General features: G+C 39.5%; 3 protein-coding genes across 9 annotated transcripts in view; 2 read left to right on the plus strand and 1 right to left on the minus strand.

Moving 5' to 3' along the window:
* The window catches only part of LOC122572153 (dynein assembly factor with WDR repeat domains 1-like), a 63,518-nt gene extending 37,717 nt beyond the window's left edge, over positions 1-25,801 (minus strand). For 4 of the 5 annotated variants that reach the window (XM_043736798.1, XM_043736801.1, XM_043736795.1 and 1 more), the window contains exons 1-2: positions 25,063-25,801; positions 13,280-13,401 (exon numbers count right to left, since the gene is read on the minus strand). The gene's annotated coding sequence lies outside the window, so the exon portion shown is untranslated. Of the gene's footprint in view, positions 1-13,279; positions 19,811-25,062 lie in introns of those variants that run through there. The other variant, XM_043736797.1, reaches the window with a different exon arrangement.
* LOC122572155 lies at positions 68-6,634 on the plus strand. Of its 2 annotated transcripts, XM_043736804.1 has the most exons (5): positions 68-740; positions 1,100-1,225; positions 1,668-2,016; positions 2,598-2,926; positions 6,230-6,634. In XM_043736804.1, coding segments are annotated over exons 1-5 (942 nt in total). In that variant the 5' UTR covers positions 68-603; the 3' UTR covers positions 6,231-6,634. The 2 variants fall into 2 exon arrangements, with proteins under 2 accessions (XP_043592739.1, XP_043592738.1); XM_043736803.1 differs by lacking the exon at positions 6,230-6,634 and having other exon boundaries at positions 2,598-4,174.
* On the plus strand, positions 6,229-10,537 carry LOC122572156. 2 transcript variants are annotated; one of them, XM_043736805.1, is made up of 5 exons: positions 6,229-6,329; positions 6,944-8,012; positions 8,534-8,693; positions 8,819-9,020; positions 10,103-10,537. In XM_043736805.1, exons 2-5 carry the CDS (start codon positions 8,009-8,011, stop codon positions 10,313-10,315), a joined length of 579 nt encoding a protein of 192 aa, XP_043592740.1. In that variant the 5' UTR covers positions 6,229-6,329; positions 6,944-8,008; the 3' UTR covers positions 10,316-10,537. The 2 variants fall into 2 exon arrangements, with proteins under 2 accessions (XP_043592740.1, XP_043592741.1); XM_043736806.1 differs by having other exon boundaries at positions 6,944-7,124.
* Positions 25,802-26,142: the final 341 nt, after the last annotated feature.

A 26,142-nucleotide genomic window follows, 5' to 3' on the forward strand; every position in this document is an offset into this window, starting at 1 on the left:
GGATCATCAAGATTAAAAATAAAAAGAAAATATCGAATGAAATATCCTATAAATTCACAACCGCTCGTAACTTCACTCAATCAATGAACTTCCACGTCTGAACAATCGTTTTCCAGTCAAGGACGGATCGACGATAGTTGATTTCCTTCCTGGTCGCAATTCATCGATCTCGATCATCTCGTAACGGTGTGTTATAATTTGCCAAACAGATTAGAAGGGTTTTGTCGAGCCTCGTTCCGTCCAATTAACACCATCGATACGCCTAGAAAATATTTTGTCCCCTCGAATCGAATCCCATTCCACCGGCCAAAATCGAACGAGGAACGCGCGTGTATCCATACGCAACAAAGACAAAAGAAAATGAAGAAAAGAAGTAGAAAAAGTACGTCTGATAATGAAGTTTAATTTCTGTTTTCAGATTAGCATGAATGTCTTTGGGCAGAGAGGGGAGAAAATTATAAGTGGTGTTAAGTAGCGACGGCAGGTGAAAATGGAGTTGGACAATAAATTAGCAACAAGTCGTTGGTGAGGTACAGTTACGAGTCTATATAGAAGACTGGCAAACCGAGTTGCTCGATCATTCATCTTTGAATATCGTGGAAGATGATACGCGCATTTATCTCGCTGTTTTTAGCGAGTCTGTCGATCGTCTCGGTCTTACCCCAAGTGACGTCATATGCGAAAGTGTCGAAGAATGGTCAAGAAGAACCGCAAGCAGCCAACGATCCGTGGATCGTCAGGTTAGATCACATCGATCGGTAGACCGGTGAATTTCTACGCAAGTTCGTGTTTCTCGCGAGCACGCGTTTAATCGTAGAAATTTGTTTCGCTCTCTGAAGTTTTGTCAAACAAGTACTTTGCTTTGGATATTTTACATATTTCTATGTATCACGACCGTTTTTTATATTAGAATTCTCATAAATATATGAATGTTCGTGATCTAGGGATGAATTGGAAAATGAGTAAACGTTTGAGTTTATATGTTTCTCTTCTCTTTCTTTTCAGTTTCATATAAATAGATGTTTCATATCACGTGATTCCACGTAAAAGTATAGTATCAGACTAATGTTGTATTTTTGCTTGTTTCTATGCAACGAAGAAATGGAACGGAAGCGGAAGGTAGGAGTATCAAGAACATCGCGATCACTATGTCACCGGTTTATATTTCACCGAAAATCCAGAATCTGAGGAACGGCGAAGCGATCAACTATTCCCCTGGTAGAAGGTGTGAGAGAGAATTTCAAGATCCTACAAATTTGGAAAGGAGAAACATTTGAAGATTTGAATTTGTTTAAACGCTCCGATATTAATAAAGTTTAAGTTTAGTACAGAATTTATGCTCGAAGAAAATTCACCGATTCGTATTTAAATTCGAAAAAAAAAAAAAACGAATTTAGGAACAGTGCGCAAAGATTGAACTTTATATTTAGTTTTGAATAATAAAATGGAAGCTTGAGACGAAAATCAAATTCGCAAAATAATTTGACTAAAGAGACGCGAAAAGCTGAATTTTTAAATAAAGTCCTGGCGAACTGGAGCGTTTGAAGTCAAATATAAATTGTTTCTCGAGTACGTTCCGTAACTTCTTAATGCCTTTTCTTCGCGCTTTTCCTACATTGCTTCATATTTTTCTTCAAAACACCCTTTTTACGCTTTCTAATTTATAGATACTCGACGTTGGACCACGAATTAATAGCGCAATTGAACGCAAAGAAACAGATTCAGGATAGATACCATCCAGCACCGCTGCTTAACTACAAGTCCAAGAAGGAACCATCGAAAGACACGGAGGATAATTCGAAACCTTCGAGTGGCCCGAATGGTCCACCGACCGGTCCATCGTCTTCGGGTATGTTTGAATTTTCTAACCCAACGTTTTCAGAGGGCTACGACTATAAGCCGCTGGATTACCCGAGTAGTAAGCCGATTTCAAAGCCGCCGGATTACCTCGGTGACAAACCGATCTCCAAGCCAATGTCCATGGACGATTACGCAGATTCTGAGATAAGCGACAAGGTACTTTGAATATCAAAACATCATCCTACTTTCCTTTTAGTAATGAAGAAAAGCTTACTTTGGAAAATATTATACTTATCCACTATTTCCTTCTACGAAGTTATATCCGTGGATCACTAAGAGATGAATTAGATAAATCGTTAAATTGATCTATAGTTGTGTAAATGATAAATTAATCGATAATCAACGATCGCTTTTAATGGAATAGTTTTTCGTATCGAACTCGTGTTTGTTGAAAAATTGCGCGAGAAGAATCAGAATAATTATTATAATTACGATTTATATATTTTCCAAACATTTTTAACTAACAATTTTCCTGTATATATATACGTACGTTGTAGCGGAATCTCACACGACTACAAAATTCTGATGAAATTTTCGTTTCATTGATCAATGATTAATAAGTTATCAGGTACGTCAATACCAAGGATGAAAAATTCACTGGGGAAAAGAACACCGTTTCCTAAATTCCATCGTACATAAGCTTCGACCCTACAACTTCCCGATATCCCAACTTCGATTCCAGCGAAGCAGTCGCACCGCGTCGCATCGCCGAAGCTCACGTAAATCATCGTTTTCAGCCACCAGATTCCTACAAACCGGATTCCTACTTCGCGTCCCACGACCATGATTCCTCCGACTACTCCGACAATCCGCCCGACACGTCTTACAACAATGACGCAGCACCGAAACCGATCAAGTATTCCGGCCATTTGGATCATCCTCCCTTCAACGACGACGACAACGACGACGACGACGACTCTTATGGCCAGCATCACGACTTCCATCACGAGGTGATCTACGATCACATTCCTGAATACCACGAGCACCAGACAATGCCACCAGAAATGAACGATCAAAGACTGAACAAGAGGCCGTATTCGTATTACTACGTAGGCAAGAAGCTTTGGTACGTTCCACTGTACTTCAGCATTTATTTTATCATCTACATCGCGGCTCTGGTGTTGAAGAGCATCGCCAGACACAAGATCACGTTCCCTGCGCATCTAGCGGATGCTGTGGCGCATACAAGATCGTACAGTGATTTTAGTTGGTGGGATTTTGCGGGAGAAACGCTGCGGAGTGTCGAGAGCTTCGTCGACAAGTATGGAAAGATTTCTTAGAGTATTTTTATCGATCGTTTGCGAATCGAGGATCGATTTAGAGTGTTGAGGTAGCAATTAAGTTGATGTTGTTAGAATATAGTCGATAAGTATATAGTTAAGTATTTGATCAGTTTGCTAAGGATATACAGTGGTTATTTGTTGTACATCGTTGTTACTTGTCGTTATACATCTACGTATTAATCGATTAGGTGAAAGTAGAGTGAGAGTCAAATGTGAGTATACACCAAAAGAGAAAAGAAAGAGTTTCGTATAATAGTGATTTATTTATATATTTACATTTCGTTCGATGAACGAAAGACTGCAAGTACTCGTGCTCTCTGTCACATAGATCGTTTGTTAATAGAGAATTAATTGGGTCAAGAATTGTTCTTGAACATGCGATGATACATATTTTTTATTTATAAAATGACAGTAAACAATAGCATAACGTAGACCTTTCGTAGAGCTTAGACCGTAATACATTGATTTAGAGCTACTCTACGGTACGAGCAGTGATTTTGTGCATGTACGTGTAAATACTACTTTATAGTCAAGTCTTGTAAATATTGAAAAACGCTTCTAATAGACTATTTATTTAAAAGTTATGCAGAACTCTGTTCATTAGCATAGATATAAAGTTATAGATAATTTGGCAGTTTGTGATTAAGAGTTGGCAACACGCATTCGACAAATCGTCGTACCATCTCAGTTCTAAAAAATGGCCCGTAAACGCAATAAAAATCTACAAAGAAAATTTCACATTCACCAAGGAATTTCCTCCCAGCGATCCATCCGACCGAATCCATCGAGAGTTCGCAAAACGATAGCGTTGGTCGAACACCGAAAAATATAGATATATTTCCGAATAAATGCAAGTAACAAATAAGATTTAATACATTCGAATGTATTCATTGTTAAATAGTTAGGATATCTCTACAAATGTTTTCGTAAAATTGTTTAATTATATATGTATAGCGAATGTCGTTATAATATTAACTGTATCAACGATTAATAGAAACAGGGTGGAAAATAAATTTTCTTAATTGCTCGAATAACATCGAATAAATCGTATCGTATGGACATTTGCCGCGCACTTGGTTCCTAAATTCCCAAGGAACAACCGTGGTCGGATATGACTGTTTCTTACGATCGCGCCACGAGCGGTGGCGCAGGTTTTTGGCGGGATAACAAGCCGGAATTTGTCAGTATCGGTGGAATGGTAAGAATTACTGGAAACGATACGAGAATTCCGATGGTCTCGCATTCCGATTGACCAATTACGCCATTTCGACCAACTCTTATCCCTGCTTTCTTTCCACGTATGATTCCCTTATTTCATCGCGTACAGAGAATACAAAGTTCCCTTTCGTATCGCACATTTCGCAGACTTCGCGTGTACTTGCGTCGCGTTTTATATGTGGAGCGAGAACACTCTGTCATGTCGGGAATTCTCTTTCTCACGTTTCAGAGAGAAAAATGTAAAATCGCGACGCGCTTCATGGAAAGTGAATATTTATCGATCTTATTTTGAGTTTCTTTCTCCTGCTGCCTCTTGTACAATGACGAATCGGGAATTTGACAATATTTATCGACGAATGGACAAGCTGCAGGTTATTGGTAATGGCAGGAAATTTTACGATTCTTGAAATATAGAAATCCTCAACGATATAGTAATCGATATAAAATAATTGATTTGTACAATTCGTTCGTCGAACTTCATTGGCCAACGGTTACTATCCAAGTTATCGTTCCGTGAACATCCATCAAGAATAATATTGGTTGAATGCTGCGAGTGAATTCTGATCAAACCTTGCGATATATTGATGAATTATTCTAATTAACTCGTTACCGAACGGTTCTTTAGGTTGAGCGATATTTATCGTGGTTTTACATTTTTATATTTACTGTTCTCGTAATTTCAGGATTTTCGAATACGTAGATTCTTCCGAAACGTCGCTCGCTGGATCTTCCGATTCTTCATCTACGTGCATTCTTTCATACTAATCGAGAAAAAGAGATGGGAACGCCAATTTCTCTCCCAACACGCGCAGGGTTGTCTAGCGACGAAACAAAAGACATTCTTCGCTCGTTTGGACGAATGCAAATTCGCTGAAAGGTTCGACAAAGTCGAGCACCACGCCCCGTTCTAACTGAACCAGCATCAAGCAAAAACATTTGCCGCAATTATCGCCGCTTTAGAGTATTGTTTCAACGGGACTTGTTTAAGAACTTGCTAATCGCCTGGCCTAATACAGTAGAAGGATGTACCTCGGCTAACTGACCCGAACTTGGTGTTTCCTTTGCCTAGATACCTGCCACGGTTGCGTTCTGTCAGCAGCATAAAAAATTCCATCCTTCTCAAAGAAACTTTCCGTCGATTTACCGGTCACACCTCTCGCGGTTAAATACTCATTACGGTAGAAAACAGCTAAACGCTCAAATTGACTGAAACAACGACAATGTCGCTCGGACGACTGCTGCCATGCTTTTGCCTAGATCAGCGATTTTCAATCTTTTTCGCTAAAATTCTGCCACACCCGCGAGAAATATATTTTGCTCGGAGACAGAGCATTTGCAGCGGACGACTACTCTTATATGTCTGACGATCTTCCTCTTTGGATGAAAATTTAAGAGGAGCAGCTCTTTGATACGTCGCGGTAGTCTATAGCTTTCTTCTGGTTTTATCTCCAAAGTGACATTATAAAAGAGATTATGTAAAGAGACTTTAACTGATATTATACAATTATGTGACAACGTTCGTGTATTATACTATTTTCTTTTGCTTATCATACTCTTATAACAAACATTGCTTGTAACGTTTATATGTTACGTCGATTAAGGAGGAAATAATTGTTCAAGAAATCAGTTCAAACTATCTGTTAACGCTTACGCCCGACTTTCTACTTTGTAAATGTTTGCTCTGTCGAACTTTTGTTTACTTATAATTATAACGCTTGTAATTGGGTATACGGGGTGTTCGGTGTAACGCGACTCACCGTTCTTCTGTCATTCGCAGGTATACAAAACAAGATGTTTTACAGATAAATGTTTATAGATTTGTAGATTCACGGTACGCTTTGTTTTAATGTCGTTCAAATCTTTTGCAGAAGCCTGAACGAGCTGTTAGAGCTGACTGGATGTTACAACTCTGATGATGAAATGTGAATAATTCCGGAATGTAACGGCGAGTGACATATTTGCACCACGGTAAACTTATTATCGAGTTAATAAAAGTATCACGTGATATGTTTTTTGAATCTGTCGTAAAGTATTCTCGAATCTCGTGAAGAAAGACGTGTGGTCCTATTTATGTTAGCCATGACGACCCCGGTTTCACTACGAAGACAAAGTATTTTTGGAATGTCTTCTCTCGTCGCTTGTACTACGCTCGACACCCTTAAAATATAGTTCGAAATCTCGTTTCTTACATCCACAAGTTGCAGAAAAATAGTGAATCGCGTTACGCGGTACACCCCGTATATTGAACTCCATTTTACATCTATGCGTAAATGTATCGAAATCGGGAGAACCCGTTAAATTCATATTTTTCTAGATTCAAAGCACCAGTTTGATCACCTAATTATATGTCACGCGAAAAAATTACCGCTTCATCGTGCACACAAATATTTCTTATGTATTTTAAATATTTGACTGCATCGATTAATATATCTACTCCACTTTACAACTGATCTCTTCTACACATACACATCCATACATTTTTATTTATAAATTTGCGTGCCTTGGTTTCTATACAATTTCCATGAAATTAATTTGCCATTTGAGAAAGATATTTATTACATAACAATATTTATTTCTGTTAGAAAACTACATCTTTGCTGTAATACAAAAAAAAAAAAGAAGAAGAACAACTGGAGCATCGATTTACAAGACAATTCACTGATTGATAAAATAAATATAACGAGCTGATATACGAGTCAATATATCTGAGAAGTTAAACCGATCGACTGGCTCCGCTTTTTACCAATTTCTCAGTTTCATTACGTAAGTTGAACAGCTATACCTAACTTTCAAAAAGACAGGCTACTTACGTTCCATAGCTTCGTGGCAAAGAAAATGACATAAACAATAGTAAATTGCGCAAGGTAATCTTAAAAAATAGTATTTGCAACCTCGTCGCGTGTCTACGCTTAAAACGATAGAAACTTTATTAGGTCCAAATTTAATCGATCACCGTTTAAACACTAGAACAAGAAAATCGACGTGCAAATAGATGTTTCACTGAGCGCCAGATCCAACCAAAACGAAGCTCAACCGACTTAATCGCATTAAATCGTAACAGCCCCATGGAAAAGTCGAACAGTCTGATTAAAAAATCAAATACGGAGACACGATAATGCGATCGTCCGAAATGATCAATCATCTATAACCGAATTTACGTCTGAAATGCTCCTAGACGACGCGACGACGTACGCAAGAGTTGTAACAATTAGGGCTTTTAGCGCTGCACGTTGGATTTGCTTAACGTTCCTGGTGATACAGTTACCGGTAACCGAACAGAGTATGTTTGAACTGGACCCACGAATCGTTCAGTCGTTCCTTGGAGTTTATGAACGACGGTTCCTCGGCCGAGGTTCTCGTCGTGTGACACTCGCCTCTGAAACCGCGGGGCAAACATCTGAAAACGTGTACGCACGTTCCATGTGTTTGAAGATCGATGAACTCGCGACCATCGTCCACGAGGCATGAACGTTCGTATCGAGGAATCAGCCAGTGGTGAGTCATTGTCGTTTCCATGAATCGACAAAGATAGAGTGAAGAAGAAGTGAATATAGAGACACGTGTTCACGGATGAGAGGAACAGGACGCGTCATTCTTCGAGCAACGAGGGTCCCTTGGAGAATTTGCTGCCATCGAACAGTACAATTATGGGTAGATATCGTTGGATATAGTAGATGCACAGATTCCATGTATATCGCTAAAGTGTCGAGGATCGATGTAGGAATTTTCAGTAATAATTGATCGCTGTTCAATCGCAAAACGGTCACGGTGTGAAGCATAATAATATACAGTAACGTATTTTGATGTGAACTGTGACTGTAGAAATTCTACGAGCAAGTGCGAAAATTAACGTGTAGCAATAATCTGATAATAATCTATGGCTGTTGAGAGACGTAAAACGACAACGATGAGAGTCACTATAGTACAGCGATCTGTGATACTTAACGCGTAGATGTACAGATTTCACGCAGAGTGCGATAATCAACGTAGAAATCTGTATTAACGCTTTTATCGCTGTTCTAAACAGTTGAAACAGTAACGGCGTGATATATTGTACGCTAGTTTGTCAAACGTACGAACCGTAGATGTACAGATTCTATGTAAATGATGCAAGTGCGATGAAGATAGTAACCTTGTTGCTGTTCTAAGAAAAATCTCGTTGTATATTTCAGACAGAGTACAAACAAATTTAGTCTATCACTGTCTTCTGCTTCTTGTTTGCGTTTCCCATGCCTCAATGAGTGAATCGACTTTAGACGAAATCGAAACACTTCCGGAGACCAAGAAATACGAAGACGCTTCAACGCTCGGCACTGCTGTACAGGCATACAGGTTTTCTTTACATGGAAGAATTATTTTTGTGAAATTATTCCTCTATATAATTGATATTCAGTCGATTAAATTCGAAGCGTTGGAGCGACGTTAATAAACATTTATTTTCTCTGACTTTCGATTAGACATCCAAGGATGTATCGGCGCGGTTACCACGAGGACCACGGGTCCATGTATAAGGATGACCACGATGATCATCACGACGATCATATGAAAGACGAGGAACAGGCTATGAAAGCCATGGGGAATGCAAAATCTGATTATTGGGGCGGTTACTATGATTTTCTGATAAACGAGGGTAGTTATAAATTCTGGGCCGTGTTTCAAGTAAGTTTCGATCAATTCTTATTAGATTGTTATACACCGTCGGCCATAGGTATTACGACACATGATTCGTCACATTTGTTAAGAAACTTTGAACGTTTCATAGGGAAACTTTATGATAACATCGGTACGAGAAATCATATCAAAGACGTATCATTTTTTCGCTATTTCGCTGGAAGTAATAGAATTTCAATTGAATACGGAAATTCATAGAAACTGTTAACAGCAATTAGATGCAATCGCAAAAGCATTTTCAAGTCGACCGTATGAAACGCATTACTGTACAATGTACGTTTATATGGAGTTGCGCGCGTTCTTCGCATTCCGCGCTCATTCGCGTCACGAATTCGATCGAGATTAGCCGCATCAACTAGGAGAACCGCGATAGAATATGTAGGTGTGTTAAAAATATTCGTACAAAATAAGGCGTTTGTCGAAATTTTTTAGAGCATTTAACGTGTAACTGTAATGCTCCATTTCCACGCGCAAAACTTTTGAAAACCGTTACGATTAAATTTACAACGCTGGAAATTAAATTACCGGATTTTAATTAATTGTACGGAATTAAGGAGACTTTCTGCATTTTGTAATTAAAAATTTGTTCTTTCCGAGTCGCTCTATTAATCAAGAGTACTAATGTTCGTAAGAGACACAACTAACGCGACGATGGAAGGTTTGTAAAATCCACGGTACAAAAGTTCGATTACTTTGTTGTAATTTCATTTATCATTTTGGTACTCTGGCACCTTTTTGAAAATACGCTTGGCGCTGCACGAAATTCCAATATTCGCCCGATTCGTTTGCAGTTATTATCAAATATTTATACCAACGCCAACTTTTATAGAAAAGAAAAAGAAAAGAACGAGATTGAAGGTGTTAGTCGCATAACGTTGGATTCGAACTTCCACCTCTGAAGAGCTTGGTGCAATTCGCTATTTCGTCCGTTGTATAGTAATGCATTTTGTATCGTATAGTAGAATATAGAACGAGTATAAAATACGAAACATCTCGAGAGATATAAAACACAAAAAGAGAACGATTTAACATGGACAATAACGCAACTAAATAAATGCGCTCTTTGACAGCTTGCCACCGCAGCTCTTCTCATCTATAGCGGCTTTGCGGCGCTTTATTACGCCAAGGTAAATCCGCCAACGATAGACGACGAGTTCGACGATATTTTACGTCGACGGAAGCGTAGAGCGTTGTCCATCTTCCCGCGAGATAAATCATTCTGCGGTTTGGACAGTGCCACTTTTCAGAGGATAATCGACGCGGTTGCCAGAGAAATTCACTGACGAAGAAGAACCTACCTTTATCTAACTTAACTTTTATACGAAATAATATATGTATAATAATTTTGCAATAATATTTTGAAAAAATTGAAATTGAGTGATCGATGAAAGTGATTGGAGAAAAGAAAAGGAACTGTTTCAAATAGGACATTTCATGGAAGATTTGTTATATTCGAAAAATCAAAATTACAGATACGTATCCTTTTCTATTCGATTTAAAAAAAAGTATGTCTTTATGCTTCTCTTTCTGTTATTTAATGTAACAGAAGAGCATTGCCTTGCATGTTCTCCTCATCGTGTTTGTAATTAATTTATAACAATTATGTGAAATTATATTGTAATTTGTACATATATGTAACAATTATATGTATATGTGTCATATTGTCGATGCAATTTGTGTACGTTGCTTTTCCGCAGATTTCTTTACCGTCACGAACGCAACGCGTGAGAAGATAGTTATCCTTCAACTCGTATCGCGTAACGTTTGCAACACGTTGAAATACGAAAAGACAGAACGATAACAACTTCAAACTATAAACTTCCTTAATAATATCGCAGCTTATCGTCATTAATTTATTCTAAATCTTCTTATCGACAGCAACTTTCGCATATACTTTCGCTCGTACGCGTGTTATTACGAGGCGCATGTTTCAAAAAAATTATTCACACAGAACGTCGATAACGTCGATAACGTTTACGATAAATACACCTCCTAGTTGCTGTACACGTTTTTTCAGATCGATTAAAAATTTCACCAATACGACATCTCGTAGCGCGGTATCAGTAAAATTTCAAAACGTTTCATACACGGGTAACGTACAGAACGTGTGCAGAAAAATTCCACGAACCGTCGAGATACTTTCATGAGTCCCGCTGCACGTCCGCGGTTGACTAATGGAAAAGAAGCGAACTCGCTGGTGGCAATTTGTCGAAAGCGACAAGATCCAGCATCAAGGCCATCGCGTGCCGTTGCGTGTCGAGGGCACGCAACAATACGTTCTCGTGCTGAATGAGACATCTCGAGCTTGAAATTAAGCGATCCACCGATTAATATCGTCTTATTAAACGATTTCGCGGCTCGTGTAAATTATCGCGGTAAGCACGGGTTTACAGCTGGAAGCCGACGAAGCTGGGACTTGTGGGAAAAAAGCAAAGAGGATAGCGGAGATTTTACCGGGCGATTCGAGTGTCACGCGCTCCTTCACAGAACCGTCCTGTGGTAGCTGAAGCTTAAAATGTATGCGCGAAAGGATCAAAACGTAATAAAAATCGCCTGAAAAAATGTCGACCGATAAATCAACGGTGGCCGTCGTGCCGGCCGTACGTATGCATCCTCGTGTCTATACGAGTTTTATATGTGAACACGTACGCGCGCGATACGCGCGGTTCAACCTCGCAGGCAAATTTTCTTGTCGAACAACGTAACGTAACGAGAGGCCCTCGAGCATCTTTTCGGAAGAACAGGAGCGTACGAACCATGGTACTCGAGTTTCTGGATCATTGGATCGCGCGATCGATAGAGGTACACGTTCTTGTTCGTTTAGCTTCAGTCCTCTTAACGTTATAATGGAAACGTTTGCGACAAAGAAGCTCGTAGCTTCTCTATATGTATATACACAGCTTGAAGTTGAACGAATGTTATGTAGTTATGTATCATATTATATCGGCACCAATGTTACCAGGTTCGGTCAAATGACCGGTTTCAAAATTTTATTTGAGATCGTACATTCGTTGTTATTTGTTTCGTTCGTCCAACTTTATGTAAATTCTTATATTGTCCGATTAATCAGTTTCTCAACTTTTGTTGATAGAAGAATTTTCCTAAAGTTGGACGAACGAAAGAAACACGATGTTACATTAAATTTTGAAATCGGTTATTTGTCCTGATTAAGTGGTAAGATTAATGTTGAATTAGGTGGCAAAGCGAACATACTTTAGAAATCGTCAAATTTTCTTAGACGAGTCTCCGTCTAGAAAAATATCCAACGAGTTTGACAACAAGTCGTATTGTCTCCCTTTAGCTTTTCCGAATTCGAGGATAATTAAACGAAGAAATATGTGAAATAAAAATGAATGCTTTTGAAAAGCTGCTATCATTTTATAATAGCCCGGAAGAGCGAAGAATCTGGTATTATATAAATGTTAGGCGGGTTTCTAACGTATTTAGTTGATTTTAGCGCAGGTTTAAAACTACCGTCGAGACACAGAGGGTCAAAGTAATCAAAACCAGCTCGTACTATATACGAACACTTTTATAGCGCTCTCTTTGCTCGAGACTTTTATTTTCCACTATCTTTAGCGAGAAATATTTCACCGCGTATAATTGTACGGCGATTATAAGACTATTCACGTTCCGCTAAAAACGTAAAAAGGAAACACCATCTCTTTTTCCCTTGAAGCGTAATGAAACGGTTGAAACGTTCTTAGATCCTTCAACAACGGCCAAGGCAAAGTCGTATGATTTTAACGATCCATCCTCCTCTCTCTCTCTCTCTCTCTCTCTCTCTCTTTCTCTGAAGTAAATCGATTATGTGAGAAAACCAGTCAAGACACCATTCTTCGAGGGATCTACGTTAAGCGGAGATTCTTATACATCAGAGTTATGTCCGCGTAAATATGAAAAAGACCAACGAGGGTTCCTAGCGTACCAGTAATATCAATATCAAACATGACACAGCGTTTCTGATATTTATGCAACTGGAATTATAAACAATTCTTCTGCTACCTTCGCCATATGTGCAAATCAGCGAAATGTACATACGTGTGTAGGATCTAAAATATTCTCTACCAGCCAGTGTAAACATTTTGCTCGCAAAGTGTTTGCCGTTTACTCGCTGACAGACAAATTCTTGGAAAAAATTATCTTCTACCGTAACGATCGCGTATTGATAGACGCGCGCGTGTTTCGTCGGTAGATGAACAAATAATAATAATAATAATAATAATGAACCCGCAAGGGGTAGTTACCTGGTAAACTACACGGGCTTGGCAAACCCGCGGACCCTAGCTGCGTAACATGTTTCTTGAATTCCAAGATATTTCCAACAATTTTCAAACGTTGACGATCCTTTCTTCGACTTTGCGCGCACCTATACAAAAATTACGAAAATTCAGATTAGCCACAACGGCGAATAGAACGAAGTTTCGATTACACGTAATCGCGAACTCCTCCTTCCTCGACCTAATCGACAATCGACAATAGCACGAAGATTTAACGTGTCTGATCGAGGCTCGTTAGATGGAAGCTTGCGAGAGACGCTTTATACGCGTCAAAAACATAGAAATGTAACGTAAAATCGTGCTGTTTCGCTGTTACTTGCGAACGAAGGAAACTGATGGAATATACGAATAAATAGCTGCAAGAAGTAGCTACAAAAGGCATTTCCACGTCGTCGTGTTTGCTACAGCAATTGCATACCAATCAACGAAATTCAGGTATATGAAATTTCCTACAGTTTAATATTTCATACGATTACGAGCGTTTGATAGCGTAAAAATGAGATGTGCATATTAAATGTGATAAAAACGCGCTTCATCGAAAACCAAGGCTACGTGCAAATACTTTTTGCAGCCATCGTACGTTACAGCCCAATATATCCCACGTAATACGTTCCATTGATACTTATCAAGCCCGAATCAACATCCACCGACGAATAAGCTTTCTATACACGAACGAAAACCCTTTGGTACTCCGGAGGACCACGTGATCGGGACAAGAAAGCCCTTCATGCGGTCAAGAAGCGGAATATATTAATCGCGACGGTCACCGAACCCTCCCTGGTTCGGACCGCGCAAGCAATTAGAAATTGAGTTATATTTCTTGCGCTTGCCGGTGAATAAATTTCATCGATCGTCGTGGACGGCGTTCGTCGTGCAAGAAATATATTAACCATGGTGAGTCGGTCGAGAGTCCTGCGATCGTCGGCGAATATTTCAGCTGGCAAGATAGGGGAGAAGGATCCGATACGGCCCTGCAAAAATCACCCACCCAGCGTATTCACCAACGCATTCCGCCACGTAGCCGGCTGCAAGGGGGTACCTACGGCCAAAGTACCGCAGTTATGCGTGCCTCTGCGCTGGATAAAAGTTTATTCGAATAATCAGCAACCAATGAAATTTCCTTTGTTATTCGTTGATTCGTTATTTTTCATCGAATTTATGTATATCGTATTCGTTATTGGTTCGCTCGATGCTCTTTCGTCTTTCTTTAACATATTCCTTTTATCGATATAATGTGATATAAATAGATAGAATTTTGGAATTTTAGAATCGGTAAGGAGGATATTTACGTTATCGTACGATTTATTCGCATATAAAAATCATTGCCACGTAGAACGTTTGGTACGGCAAAACGTTGAGCGATCGCGCCAAGAGCTTTAACTTTCTTGTCACTTTATCCTCTTCTTTTCAACCTCGCTAGGAAAACGGTTTATTCTGTTCTGGAAACTGTACCTTCCAAGGGACTCGATCGAACGCACGATATTCTTCCGCAATCTCGTGGGAAATTGGCAAAAAAGAGGAGGACTAAGCTTACGCGAAACGACCTGACTTTTGCATAACGCGATCCACGGCCATCTCGCAGAGTAGCTAACCAGCCAGCGGGTAAAACGAAAGACGGTTTGAACCTCTTTCTTCCCATCCTGCCGTTTTTGTTTCACTTGCCTCGGCTTTTATTTTACGAACAGAAATTTTTCAAATAAATCTCCGACCGCGGGGGGAAACGGTAGGGGATAAAAACCGCATAAAAACTGTTATTTACTGCAGAGGAGCGCATCAACGAGCGTCGATAATTCTCGCGTGGACCGAACTCTCGCCACGGCGAGAGATGATACGCGATGATAATGGCGCGTTGCACGGCGAAACGCGAAATCGAGCGGTGATCGCGAGCGCCCCAAAGGCGATCGTGGTCATTAACCGGGGACCATTTTGTGGAAAAGGTTGCTGCTCCAAAGGGGAAAATGTCCTACGAATTGCCGAAAGCAATATACGCTATCTTGTACCACCCGACCTGACTACCCTTTAATCCTTGCAGGCATAGTCTTGCTATTTCGTGACGCGTGTAACTCGTATTTTGTAATATTGCATACACATAAGCAGATTATGGATATTTTTACGAACGTACCTTGAAGAAGTAGAACTTGAATAGTAATTTTAAGTATTATATATTACAAGATGTAGATATCTTGTGTACTGTTTAAATATTTCATACATTTTTCATCAGCGTTTTTAAATCGTCATCAAGTGTTACTTCGAAGATGGGTATTGTAGAACAACGACGAGCACGGTAAAACTGTTGGACTTTGTAGGCAAAATTGAAAGGAAATTAATTGAAAACGAATGCTCGGCAAACACGATTCGTATAAATTATCATAAGAAACACGTCCAAAGTAGCTTGTAGCTAAATCGTTACAGAAAGTAACGACAGCTACCGATTTACTCAAAATAACCGGTCTTACAAGTTGATGTTTCAAAATGTTTGGCCAAACATTGGTACACCGATATCAAACCGATCGTTGTAAATTATCCATCCACCGGTATTACTTTTAAATTTATCTTTTAATCAGCCTTAACTCTTTCTGTCCAACGAGCAACGTGCAACATTTCTATATAGAAGGTGTCTCTGTGATCAGGTGGTACAAGCGGAATAGTAACTTTTCATGGGAAAAATCGATAAAAATATAGAACAAAGTTTTGCGTTTAACGATCGGTACATCTTGTTCGTGAACATCGATCACGGATGAAACGAGAAATAAAAATCGAATGCAAGGAAAACGACCAATGTGACGAATAATCTACGTTTACGAGGAACATAGAAAAATGCACACAATGTCTAAAAATATACAAAATATTCAATCGAATATCCACTTTTCTAGACTATACTCCTAAAGATAAAAGATTCGTGCTAAATGATAAGCTATAAAATCAATCAAATAATAATTTCGTACGTGTAAAAAGAAAATCCTTATTCTACGTTTTCCACTTATTTTTCCACGGAGAACCATCCCGCGCGCTATTGTATCACAATAGCAGAGACACTCTGTATAACGAAGTAATAACGGAACAATGGATATTTAGCGCCGAAGATTGAATTTGCATCGAGTTTCGGATGAAAATGTTGCAGCACCGATAAAGATGTATGTCGATATCTTAAGATCTTAAAATAACGTTGCACCGTTGCACATGGTAGCAAGCCGAAGGAACGGCATTTAATACCGCGGATAAATCTCTGACACACGAATAATCTTCCCAGCTCTGAACGTTCTGAATATTTACGATGCATTCTTGGTATTCGACGTTTGAACCCTTCACCGGAAGAAAGGATGAAGAATTCTTCGCGTTAATGCAATTATAGTAAAGAGTTGCAAGACCAGAAGTCCACGGTTTTCGAATACTCCGGATAAATCTTGCGGGTCTGATAAACAGGAGGGACAAGGAGCAAGAGGAGGAGGAGAAGGAAGGGGAGGAAGTTTTTCGTTTAAGAAGCATGCATCGCTAATGTTCAAAGAGATACGTTTATCGATGCGCGGATTTAAAAATGTTAATACCGATGCATGTACGAATCGGAATTGCAGATAAGATCAGATTATGTCATTGAAGCGAAGAGTGACTTTTAACGGGCTGGATAAGTCGCGTATTAAATTAACAAGCGAGAAAGAGACGGAATTTTTTGGACGGATGCCCTTTATGTTAACAGCGATCGGCGTGTTAAATATTTGCATATTGAATAGAATCGTGCGATACGAAATAAAATGTACATTGTATATTGAGCATAAAACGGTTCATAAATTAAGAAACACGTACGGTCGGTGGTTCGTTCCTCGCGAGCTTAAATTGATCGCACCAACGCCATTAAGTGTTACATTTTATCATATAAAGTGTCAATCGTCGAAAACATTGGACGATTCGCGTATATTTAATCTTAGGAAGATTTACAATCGAAATATTCGATGCATCAACGCGTCGCTATTAGTCACATCATCATAAATAGAATTTTCATGTGTTCGCTAAAGATATTGTGCCTCGTGAACTTCGAAACGTCCAATTTTAAGTGAAATTTAGCACGTAAGAACTATACCAAAGTATCACGAAGAAGACAAGATGTTCGTGAAAACGAAGCTATTCGACGAATGGCAAGATATTACCGAAGAGGAAAGGATAAACACATTCTACGATAATCAACCGGATAATAATATCAATTTTACGACGAACATGTCGATTTCCAAACGACTCAACAATAGCTCGTTATTTCTCACTATCTCTCCGCTTTACGAATTCTATATTTTGTCCCTTGTTTAACCAGTTAGCTGCTTTCGACGAGTATACTCGTCACGAACAAATGACAATATTTAGCGTTACAACGAGCGCCGTCGCTAATAAAATTAAAACATACAACGGTCGTTTCGTTACAACTTAATTCCATGTTTTAACAGCCACGCAATACTCTGCGTTTGACGAGTATACTCTCTGTCGTCGCTTACTTTTTGCCACACATTTTAGGTACACGCTTTTCAACGAGGTCGCGACAGCTAACTGGTTAAATCTTCGAGTCGTTTTTCCTCCACGGTCCACTGTTACGAACCTCTGGATCGTCGAGAAACGAGACAACACCACACAGAGAAGAGGCCCGATGCAACGCACAAGCACGAAGATGTTCAACTTGGAAAGCGAATAAATTGCGATCTTCGTCAATAATAAAACTGTCGAAACTTGGTACGTGACAAAGTACACCGGCAGCAACGGCCGAGCGGAAGAAAATGGCGGGACGGGACGAAGTTGCAAGGCAGGAAGCGACTTTTAATATTCTAGATAAATCTTCGACGCGCGAGAGCGAAAGCGAGATGAAGCAAGACGTTGGCGAAGAAGAAGGGGGCCAGGTGTGTGTGTGTGTGTGTGTGTGCGTGTGTGGTAGAGGCCCCACGAAATCGGGGCCCGCGGATAAAAACAGTAATTTATGATGCAATGCTCGGCGGCGATCGATAATTCTCGCGTTGCGAATGCAAGCAGACCGAAATACCGCGGCTTCCCTCTTCCAACGCCGCCCTCTACGCTCGCTACCAGCGCCCTTCTTTTCCTTCTGCTTTTATAGTTAATGATAATAATAATAATGACGATGACGGGGACCGAGGAAGATTCGAATGGGGCGGGGACGTACCGAGAAGTCGTTGGCAACAGCTCGAGCCACCGCACGCAAAAAGAATTCATTATGACGAGCACAATGGATATCTATGAGAAGGGGGCGACAGACGGCGGCAGAAACTTCATCCCGATGTGACGTTTAACAGGCAAGAGTATAGAGGACCGATAGAGGTGTTATTTACGACGCCCCCCGTTCGAAAACTTACTGAATAATGGCGAATGCGTGTGTTCGCGCGACAGTTGCTTCGATTCGACGACTTTACGAGACAAATCGAGATAGACGACGTACAGTCCGGGGGCAAAAAATAGGGTGGAACAGGTAGGGAGAGTGGGGACGAAAGAAGCCGGCATTGTTAACTCGTTCTTTCGAGTCGCAGAACACTCGCGGAGAACACTTCGATTTTTGCAGAACTGTTTGAATATTCAATCTGGTCTTGTGCAGTGTCATCGAACTTTACCATAACTTAGTCTTTTTTAATTTTTTTTCTTTTTCTTTTTTTGAGAGTTCGACAGAAAAAGTACGGAAGCGTAAATGGTATTCGTTAAGGCAGTTAATCGCGCTTTGAATCGGTTAGAACGTCGAGTATACTTAAATACGCGTACGGTGTGTTACGTTATGAGAATGTTTTCTGCGATCTTATCGCGCGACTTATTAACCGCAATAAACCTTGCCGTATTATTCGAGTTTTCGATTATGATTATGCGAAGTAGGACCGGTTCGCGTCACGTTGAATAATCGAGGCTCCGCCGTACGTTGCGAATTTTACGTTTAACTTGGCAGAGTATTATCCGGCTATTTCGATCGGCGTAGATCTGCTCGTCGATCCGCTAGGAATTCTCCGTTTCGTCGTTCTGACGAATTTAAACCTCGTCTCTGACGTTAATTCGCTTCTTCGTACAAGCACAGATCTCCACGTTCACGTTTATTCAATTTTGTAGGTTTAATGAGTTTAGACTCGGTCGCTGCGATTCAAGCAGAATATCATGGCAAATTTAAGTTTACACGAGCTTAATGTACGTAAATCTTATTTAACGAGTTGTGGAAGATTCCAATTTAGGATATTAGATCGTTGAGAAAAGCGAAGCGAAGCATTGAAAAAATTAAGAGCAAAGAGACGCCCTTTTATTACAACTACGACAATATACGAAAATATAAATCTTTCGATGAGATTGCAACACGTGTTTGAATATTTATGGATGGTAGCGTATATGTTGGATGTACACATGTAGTGAAGTTGTAAACCCACAGGCGGAGTTGAGAGTGCAGTATCGCAATAAATTCAAGGATGCGAGCGTGAAGGTGAAGTTTATGGCTACATTGTGGATTATAAAGAGGGAGAAGTTATTAATTGGTGAAGTATCTTTTTTTATCTTTGGCCAGCTACGTGTAATGGATAATAATTTTTTTAATAAATTAAAAGAAATTGAAGTTGATATATTAAAGAGATGTTGAAGCAAGGTTGTTGATTCTCTAATGAATTTGTGATTGTCGTCAATTTGTTTCCGTCGCGGATTACTCGTAATCTCGCGTTGATTAATCGTTTAACATATACGTATTACAATGTGAACGAGATTAATATACGTAAATTATATTCAGAAAGATCAGCACAAATTTTCATGAAAAATTCGGATTCTTTCATTCCGCTGCGAATCTTTCGTCGAAACGCGTCGCTTTAATTTCCTTCCGCAAAGAATTTTTGCGAAACCTCGGGACCCGAAAAATTATTTCGATACCTAAATATGCTAATCTTAACTCAAACATAGACTGCTGACTCGTTTCTTTCCAATAGTAGAAAATTGCTAGAGAATTGTTATTCTCGTGGAACTGTTTCTACATCTAAACGAATATTTTCATCTTGCATTCTACGGTCGTAGAGGCAAATTACAAAAAAGACTGGAATTTCTGTAAAACTGTCTCGATGTTTGCTCCTGGCAGTTAAATTCCAAACAAATTTCCTTAAAGATCGCAATTCCGATACAATTTTATATTTTTCTCCATACGAAAGCTTCAATTTCTATCTAAAATTCATTTAACGTTCAAAGTTTACCGCTCGTTTCCATTAATCTTCGCTCTCGTTCGTACGATTTCAATCGGACCGTACGGATAAACGACAAGAAGATTTCTACGTCTTTTTCTTTTCTCTCGAGTGAAACAAAAGTGCGGAACGTATGACTTATCTTCAAACATACTCGCTTCAAGAGATATAAATGTTCCTGTCTTTGCTCTGCTCGCTTAATGAAGAGCCGAGATATCGTTATATCGAACAGCTGGCAGAAAATTCATTTGCCAGTGACGACGCAAGAAAAGACCCATGCAAGACGTAAAAATTTATTATTCGTCGGACCTACGTGAGGGTCATTTATACGAAGTGTATGATTTATCGATGCGTTTCGATGCGTTCTGAATGAACATCCGATACGCTGAACGACTTTTTGGCCTCTATCCAAAGGGACGGGCGAGAGCCCGTGATTTGTGTGGCCATTTCGTGATTTTAATGCAGAATTCTCGATTAATTTCTTTCTGTTCAAACATCCAGCCAGAAAAAACCAACCAGCCACGTACGAGCTTCTTTTTTAACGTTACAAATGTATCACCGTGAACGAAGATCTACCTCCGAGTTACCCGAACTAAATGTTCTTCAACAATTTCATTCTATGTCTCGGTTTATGTCCCACCACCCACGATAGATGATAGATCTTCTAAAATATTTTGCTGTTTTGCAGTATGAAATTATTACGAAAATGCGTAAATATAAATATACGTAGAAATAATCGGAATAATATTAAAAGTGACATATGGGAGAAACTCTAGTTTACTGGGAAATTAATGAAGTTAGATTTTATGAAAAGTTTCTTACTACGAAGCGTTATGAAGCTCGCGAGAAAGTTTTAGAAGCCGACTTTATCCCTTTGAGATGACACTCGACAAGGTAAGCGCGAATCGCGTAAGCTGCAGGTTAGTCGCAAACAAGTAGATAGAATTGCGCGATGCGTAGAGAAATTGCACATCAAAGAAGCTATAGTTCCGGTTGGCGCGGCTTGTTCAAGCTTTATTATCCAGCCGCGGCACTCTTAAGCCTTTAATTGGCAAGAAAGGAAAATTACAATGTACAGACAGGGCTGGCCCGAATGGCGATCGCGATCGACTATAAACGACGTGGCGAGTCCACCGCGAGATCTTCGGCCCAGAAGCTACGAATCCAACGAGCGATAAAACAAAACATTCCTTACGTTTTATGTGATAAATACTGTGACGCGAATATTCTTTGTGTGGGTGGAGACAAATAGGAGGTTTCAAGATCATCTTCGTCTTTGCAAATAAGTATAAAATAAATAGAGATTAGAGTTAGATCAGAGGTTTCGAGTTAGGATCAGATAAAGATTAGACAGACGATTAAACTCCGAATGCTACGTTGCATGATCTCGACGACTTTCCAAGGGACGAAATATTTTTGTTCGTTGTATCCTTCGTCTTGTTTTTTTTTTTTTTTTTTTATAGCGCCGTGTGCTGTACACGATATAGATTCGAAACGATTCTAAGTGTTTCGGATCCCATCACTAGTTACAAGCTAAATAACAACGAAATACTTGGGACCGGTGGATCCGTAGGGAACAAAAGTGGCCAGCGGGCATTATGACGGGAAAAACGGTGAGAATGCCAGCCGGAATTTAAGCGGCGCGTTCCGCCGTACCGAGAGTCGGCACGCTTAGAACTTAGTAAATAAAGGAGAAACACGCTGTATATAATTGGAAAGGAAGACGGAAAGAGCGGGTTGACGCGCGTAAGAACGCGAGCCGGACGTGGATGCGTGGATAGGGGCCGATAGAAAAACGAGGAACGCGTAAAGAGGGGAAAAATGAGCGCCGGATAAAAAGGATCTCGCGGCGAAACGGAGACGAGCGAGGCGGTAATTACGCCGTGTTGGAACCCTTTGACCATCCTCTCTCACTCTCTCTCGCTTTATAGCAAGATGAAACAGAAGCAAATTAAATATCGACGATGGCGGAAAGGGGTGGAAGATCCGCGCGGAATGCCACGCGTTTTCGCGGTCGATAATTCCGTGTCTCATCGACGTTTAAAATTGCTGTCTTCTTGTCCTCGGAACTGGTAAATTGCGTGATCGGATTTCTTGTTGCTACAGAGATAGGTTGTTTTCAATAGAGAAGTATTTGCCTCTTGATTCGCGGGCATTTTATATAGTCGCGTTATGGGCCATTATCCGGTGATATTTCCGTCGGATCCGAAGTTGTAGCGTTAGCAAAATATTTTCTACGCGACTTACAGTGAATTATTTCGTGGCATTATCTTCCAAACGTTATTGAAACCTTCGTTGCTTTGTATTTCTCTATACGTTCGAACAATTTTCAACTTTACGAGCTGCTAAGTTTCGCTTATCAACCGCCTTTTCTCGATACACCGTAATTCTTCGATTCTATCTTTGCGAAACGCGATTCAACGAAGTAATTAGACCCTGGGTGTATCAAGCTCGTTATCGCGAATCCTTTTAAGATGTAGCAATAATTATTTCCTAACGACGACACGTACATGCGTCATCAACTCGGCAGACTTCCTTTTTCGTACCTTCTTCCTTCCTAGTATGCTTTCTCGGTCCTTTCTTCTTTTTTTCTCAACGACGCGATACGAACGCGACTAATAGCAAGGAGCGACCACGAGGAATTTATGTAGAGGAGTCTTCCTCGTCGTACCGTTAAGCTTGGGTTGAAGGTAAGATAACAGGGGAATTTGGTGGAGAATCTTCTCGCGTGAGATTGCAACAAATCATTGGCTGTACGTATACGCTTTGTTCGATATGTGACGAATGATAAATGTTGTCTAGGTATTTGCGACAGCGTCAAAGAGGAGCGTCTTTGTTGCGCTTGATGCCACTAAGTCGTAGTCGGTTGGTTAATCGGTTGGTATTTTCGACGTTTATGATAATTGATAAATAATATATATATATATATATATATATATATATATATATATATATATATATTTATCTGTTTATTTAATATACGTGTTACTATATCTTGTTACACTGTATCAATTAGTGTGCGTGATACGCATATAGATGCATATGAAAGCAATAAAGATACGTACATGTATAAAGAAGTTCGTAATAGACAAACGGTAAATCCTGTAACGAACGATTTGTAGCTGTCCACGCGAGATCTGTCTAAAAATGTTAATAAAATTTAGCTTGCAAAATTATCTTAAAATGCAGAGGAAATTTGTCAAGGAAAGATAAAGATTCCCTTCAAGGTACGTGAGAAAATTCTTTTCGTCTGCTTTGTTGAAAACATAAATACGGCACAATATATTTTTCATGACTTAGAACTATAAACGAGATATTGTAATATATAGTAATAATCCCATAAATTTATAGAACACGAAAGTAAAATGTAGAACGAATGATATGTAAGTAAATAAGAAAGTAAGTAAATACAAGTGCGGTTAGTAATGACGCCGAAAATAGCATTTTCGCTTTCAAATAGCGTAACATTATGTTCCGTAACGTTATGGTCGTAACAATGTGCATCACGGTATGCCGTGTTCGCGTAATCCTCCATTCAGTATCGAAAGCGCGAGTCTACCGATCGCGTTGCGATTTTTCTATATCTTTTCATTCTAGCTATAGGCGTGCATCGTACGCGCAACGCGTAATATATGGAAAAGAAATTTCGCAACGTTAGAAATCGAAGGTTACGCGACCAAGGTCTGGGAAACACCGCCACTCGAGGAACACGTTAACGCGCGCGTGACGCCTACGAGGATAACGTTTAATGTAATGTATACAGTACTATGCAAAAGACACGAACCATTTACGATAGTGATTTCACAGTGAAGATTAATGATATTTTTCGGAAATATTTCCACCTGATGTTGCGTGTAAGATGAAGTAATAAATTCAACCACGTTTTCTTAACCAGTTAGCTCTCTTTGACGAGTATACTCGTCACGAACAAGTGGCAATATTTCGGTAAAATTAAAAAATACAACGGTCGTTTCGTTGCAATTTAATTGTACAATATAACAGCCGCGTATACTTTCTGTATACTTTTGCTACACATTTTAGGTACACGCTTTTCAAAGCTTTCAAACAGGTAACTGGTTAAAAGAGTATGTCAAGCGTTAATATTTTCACGTATAAACATTTATCTAAGAGCAAGGAGTGATTGATTCGTCGCATATAAATATAGAAATTATTATAATAAATGTATAAATCACTTTGTAGATTCAGATAGACGATTCCTTAGGAGGTGCGCATCAAGTGTTATTTTCTTCGCGTAAGATCTACCTAACTAAAGAGTAATTCGTTTATCCAGTTTTCCAGCGTTATTATATTCGAATAACGAAGAGAAGGTTACGTCAATATCACAAGACAGTATCTTCTCGATTAATAAGAAAGAATCTTCTTAAACGCTTCTAAAAAGTAGCAAAACAGATTTAACACAATACCAAGGGGCCATCGTGTTCGTTCGTAGAAACAAAATATTTCCAGTCGATAAATCCTTAATCGGTATTGTTCGACACAAGATGATACAGCGTGTGATCTGCGACGTAACGAGCCAAAGAAACAAATAAAGCCAGAAACAAGCAAAAGATAGATTACCTTGGTCCGGATGCGAGTTGAGTCACGGACTTGCAGTCGACTGGCGAACGAGGTCTATGCAGATCTGCGGTAAAAAGCTCGGCGATCTCCTCGGTAACGATCTTAATCGCCGTGTACACGTAAACTTTCTAAATGTAACACGCACCGATATCGAAGAACGCGCGAGTACACGCCTTCCTCTCTGTGGGAAAATCGACTGATGAATCAGGTACCGATTCGAACATCAACTTTGTTATTCTTACGATTACATTCTTGGATAAAAAGATATCGCGGACAATACCAGACGAAAGTACACATTAAGACACTTGTTATTATGTAGTTGTATTTACCCGCTGGAAAGTAAGATACTTTTGATGAAATAAGATATTTTTGCGAATTTTTGTGTATTTATAATTGCGCAGAATGCGTATAAAATGAAGAAATATATAAAATATTCAAGGTATAGTGCTTTCCATAATAGTTGATAGATAAAACAACTTTCCACCCGGGTCTTTTTAGGACTACTTTTAGGAATTTAGGTATTTTCTTAATTACAAACAATGTCGAATGTATAAATTTGCATAAAAATACACAGTCCATCGATGATTCTCAGTAGAGTTCAGTTTTAAGATGTTGGAGCTTAGCTACGAAGGATCCAGCGAAAAGCTGGGCTACGTTATAACGTACCAGGCTAAGTTTAATGATATTTGCTTGGACTTCAATTTGCGCAGCTGCTTCTCAGTTACCAAATGACAGCACTGTGCATTCGAGAGTACGCATACACTTGATAAATCATAGCAAATTCGTCTTACGATATTTACGTAAATATTACGTAATATTCTTGCAAAGATAATCGAAGAAATTCGTTTGAACCACGAAATATAGCGAGCACCGCGTTTCGGATATTTCATACTTTTTCTCTACGCATGTCTCCACTGTCAAGCTCGCCGTGAAAGTACGAAAAATCCAGAGTCTATCGTGGGATCGATAATTAAGATCAATAACTTGTCCGTAAGCAACAACGTTTCTTCAATTCCGTGCATATTCTATTGGAATACAATAAAAATATGGCGAGAACGATACACGGTTACGCAATTTAAC

Source organism: Bombus pyrosoma, linkage group LG10 (genome assembly GCF_014825855.1).
Source record: "Bombus pyrosoma isolate SC7728 linkage group LG10, ASM1482585v1, whole genome shotgun sequence".
In the NCBI taxonomy this organism is placed as follows: domain Eukaryota; kingdom Metazoa; phylum Arthropoda; class Insecta; order Hymenoptera; family Apidae; genus Bombus; species Bombus pyrosoma.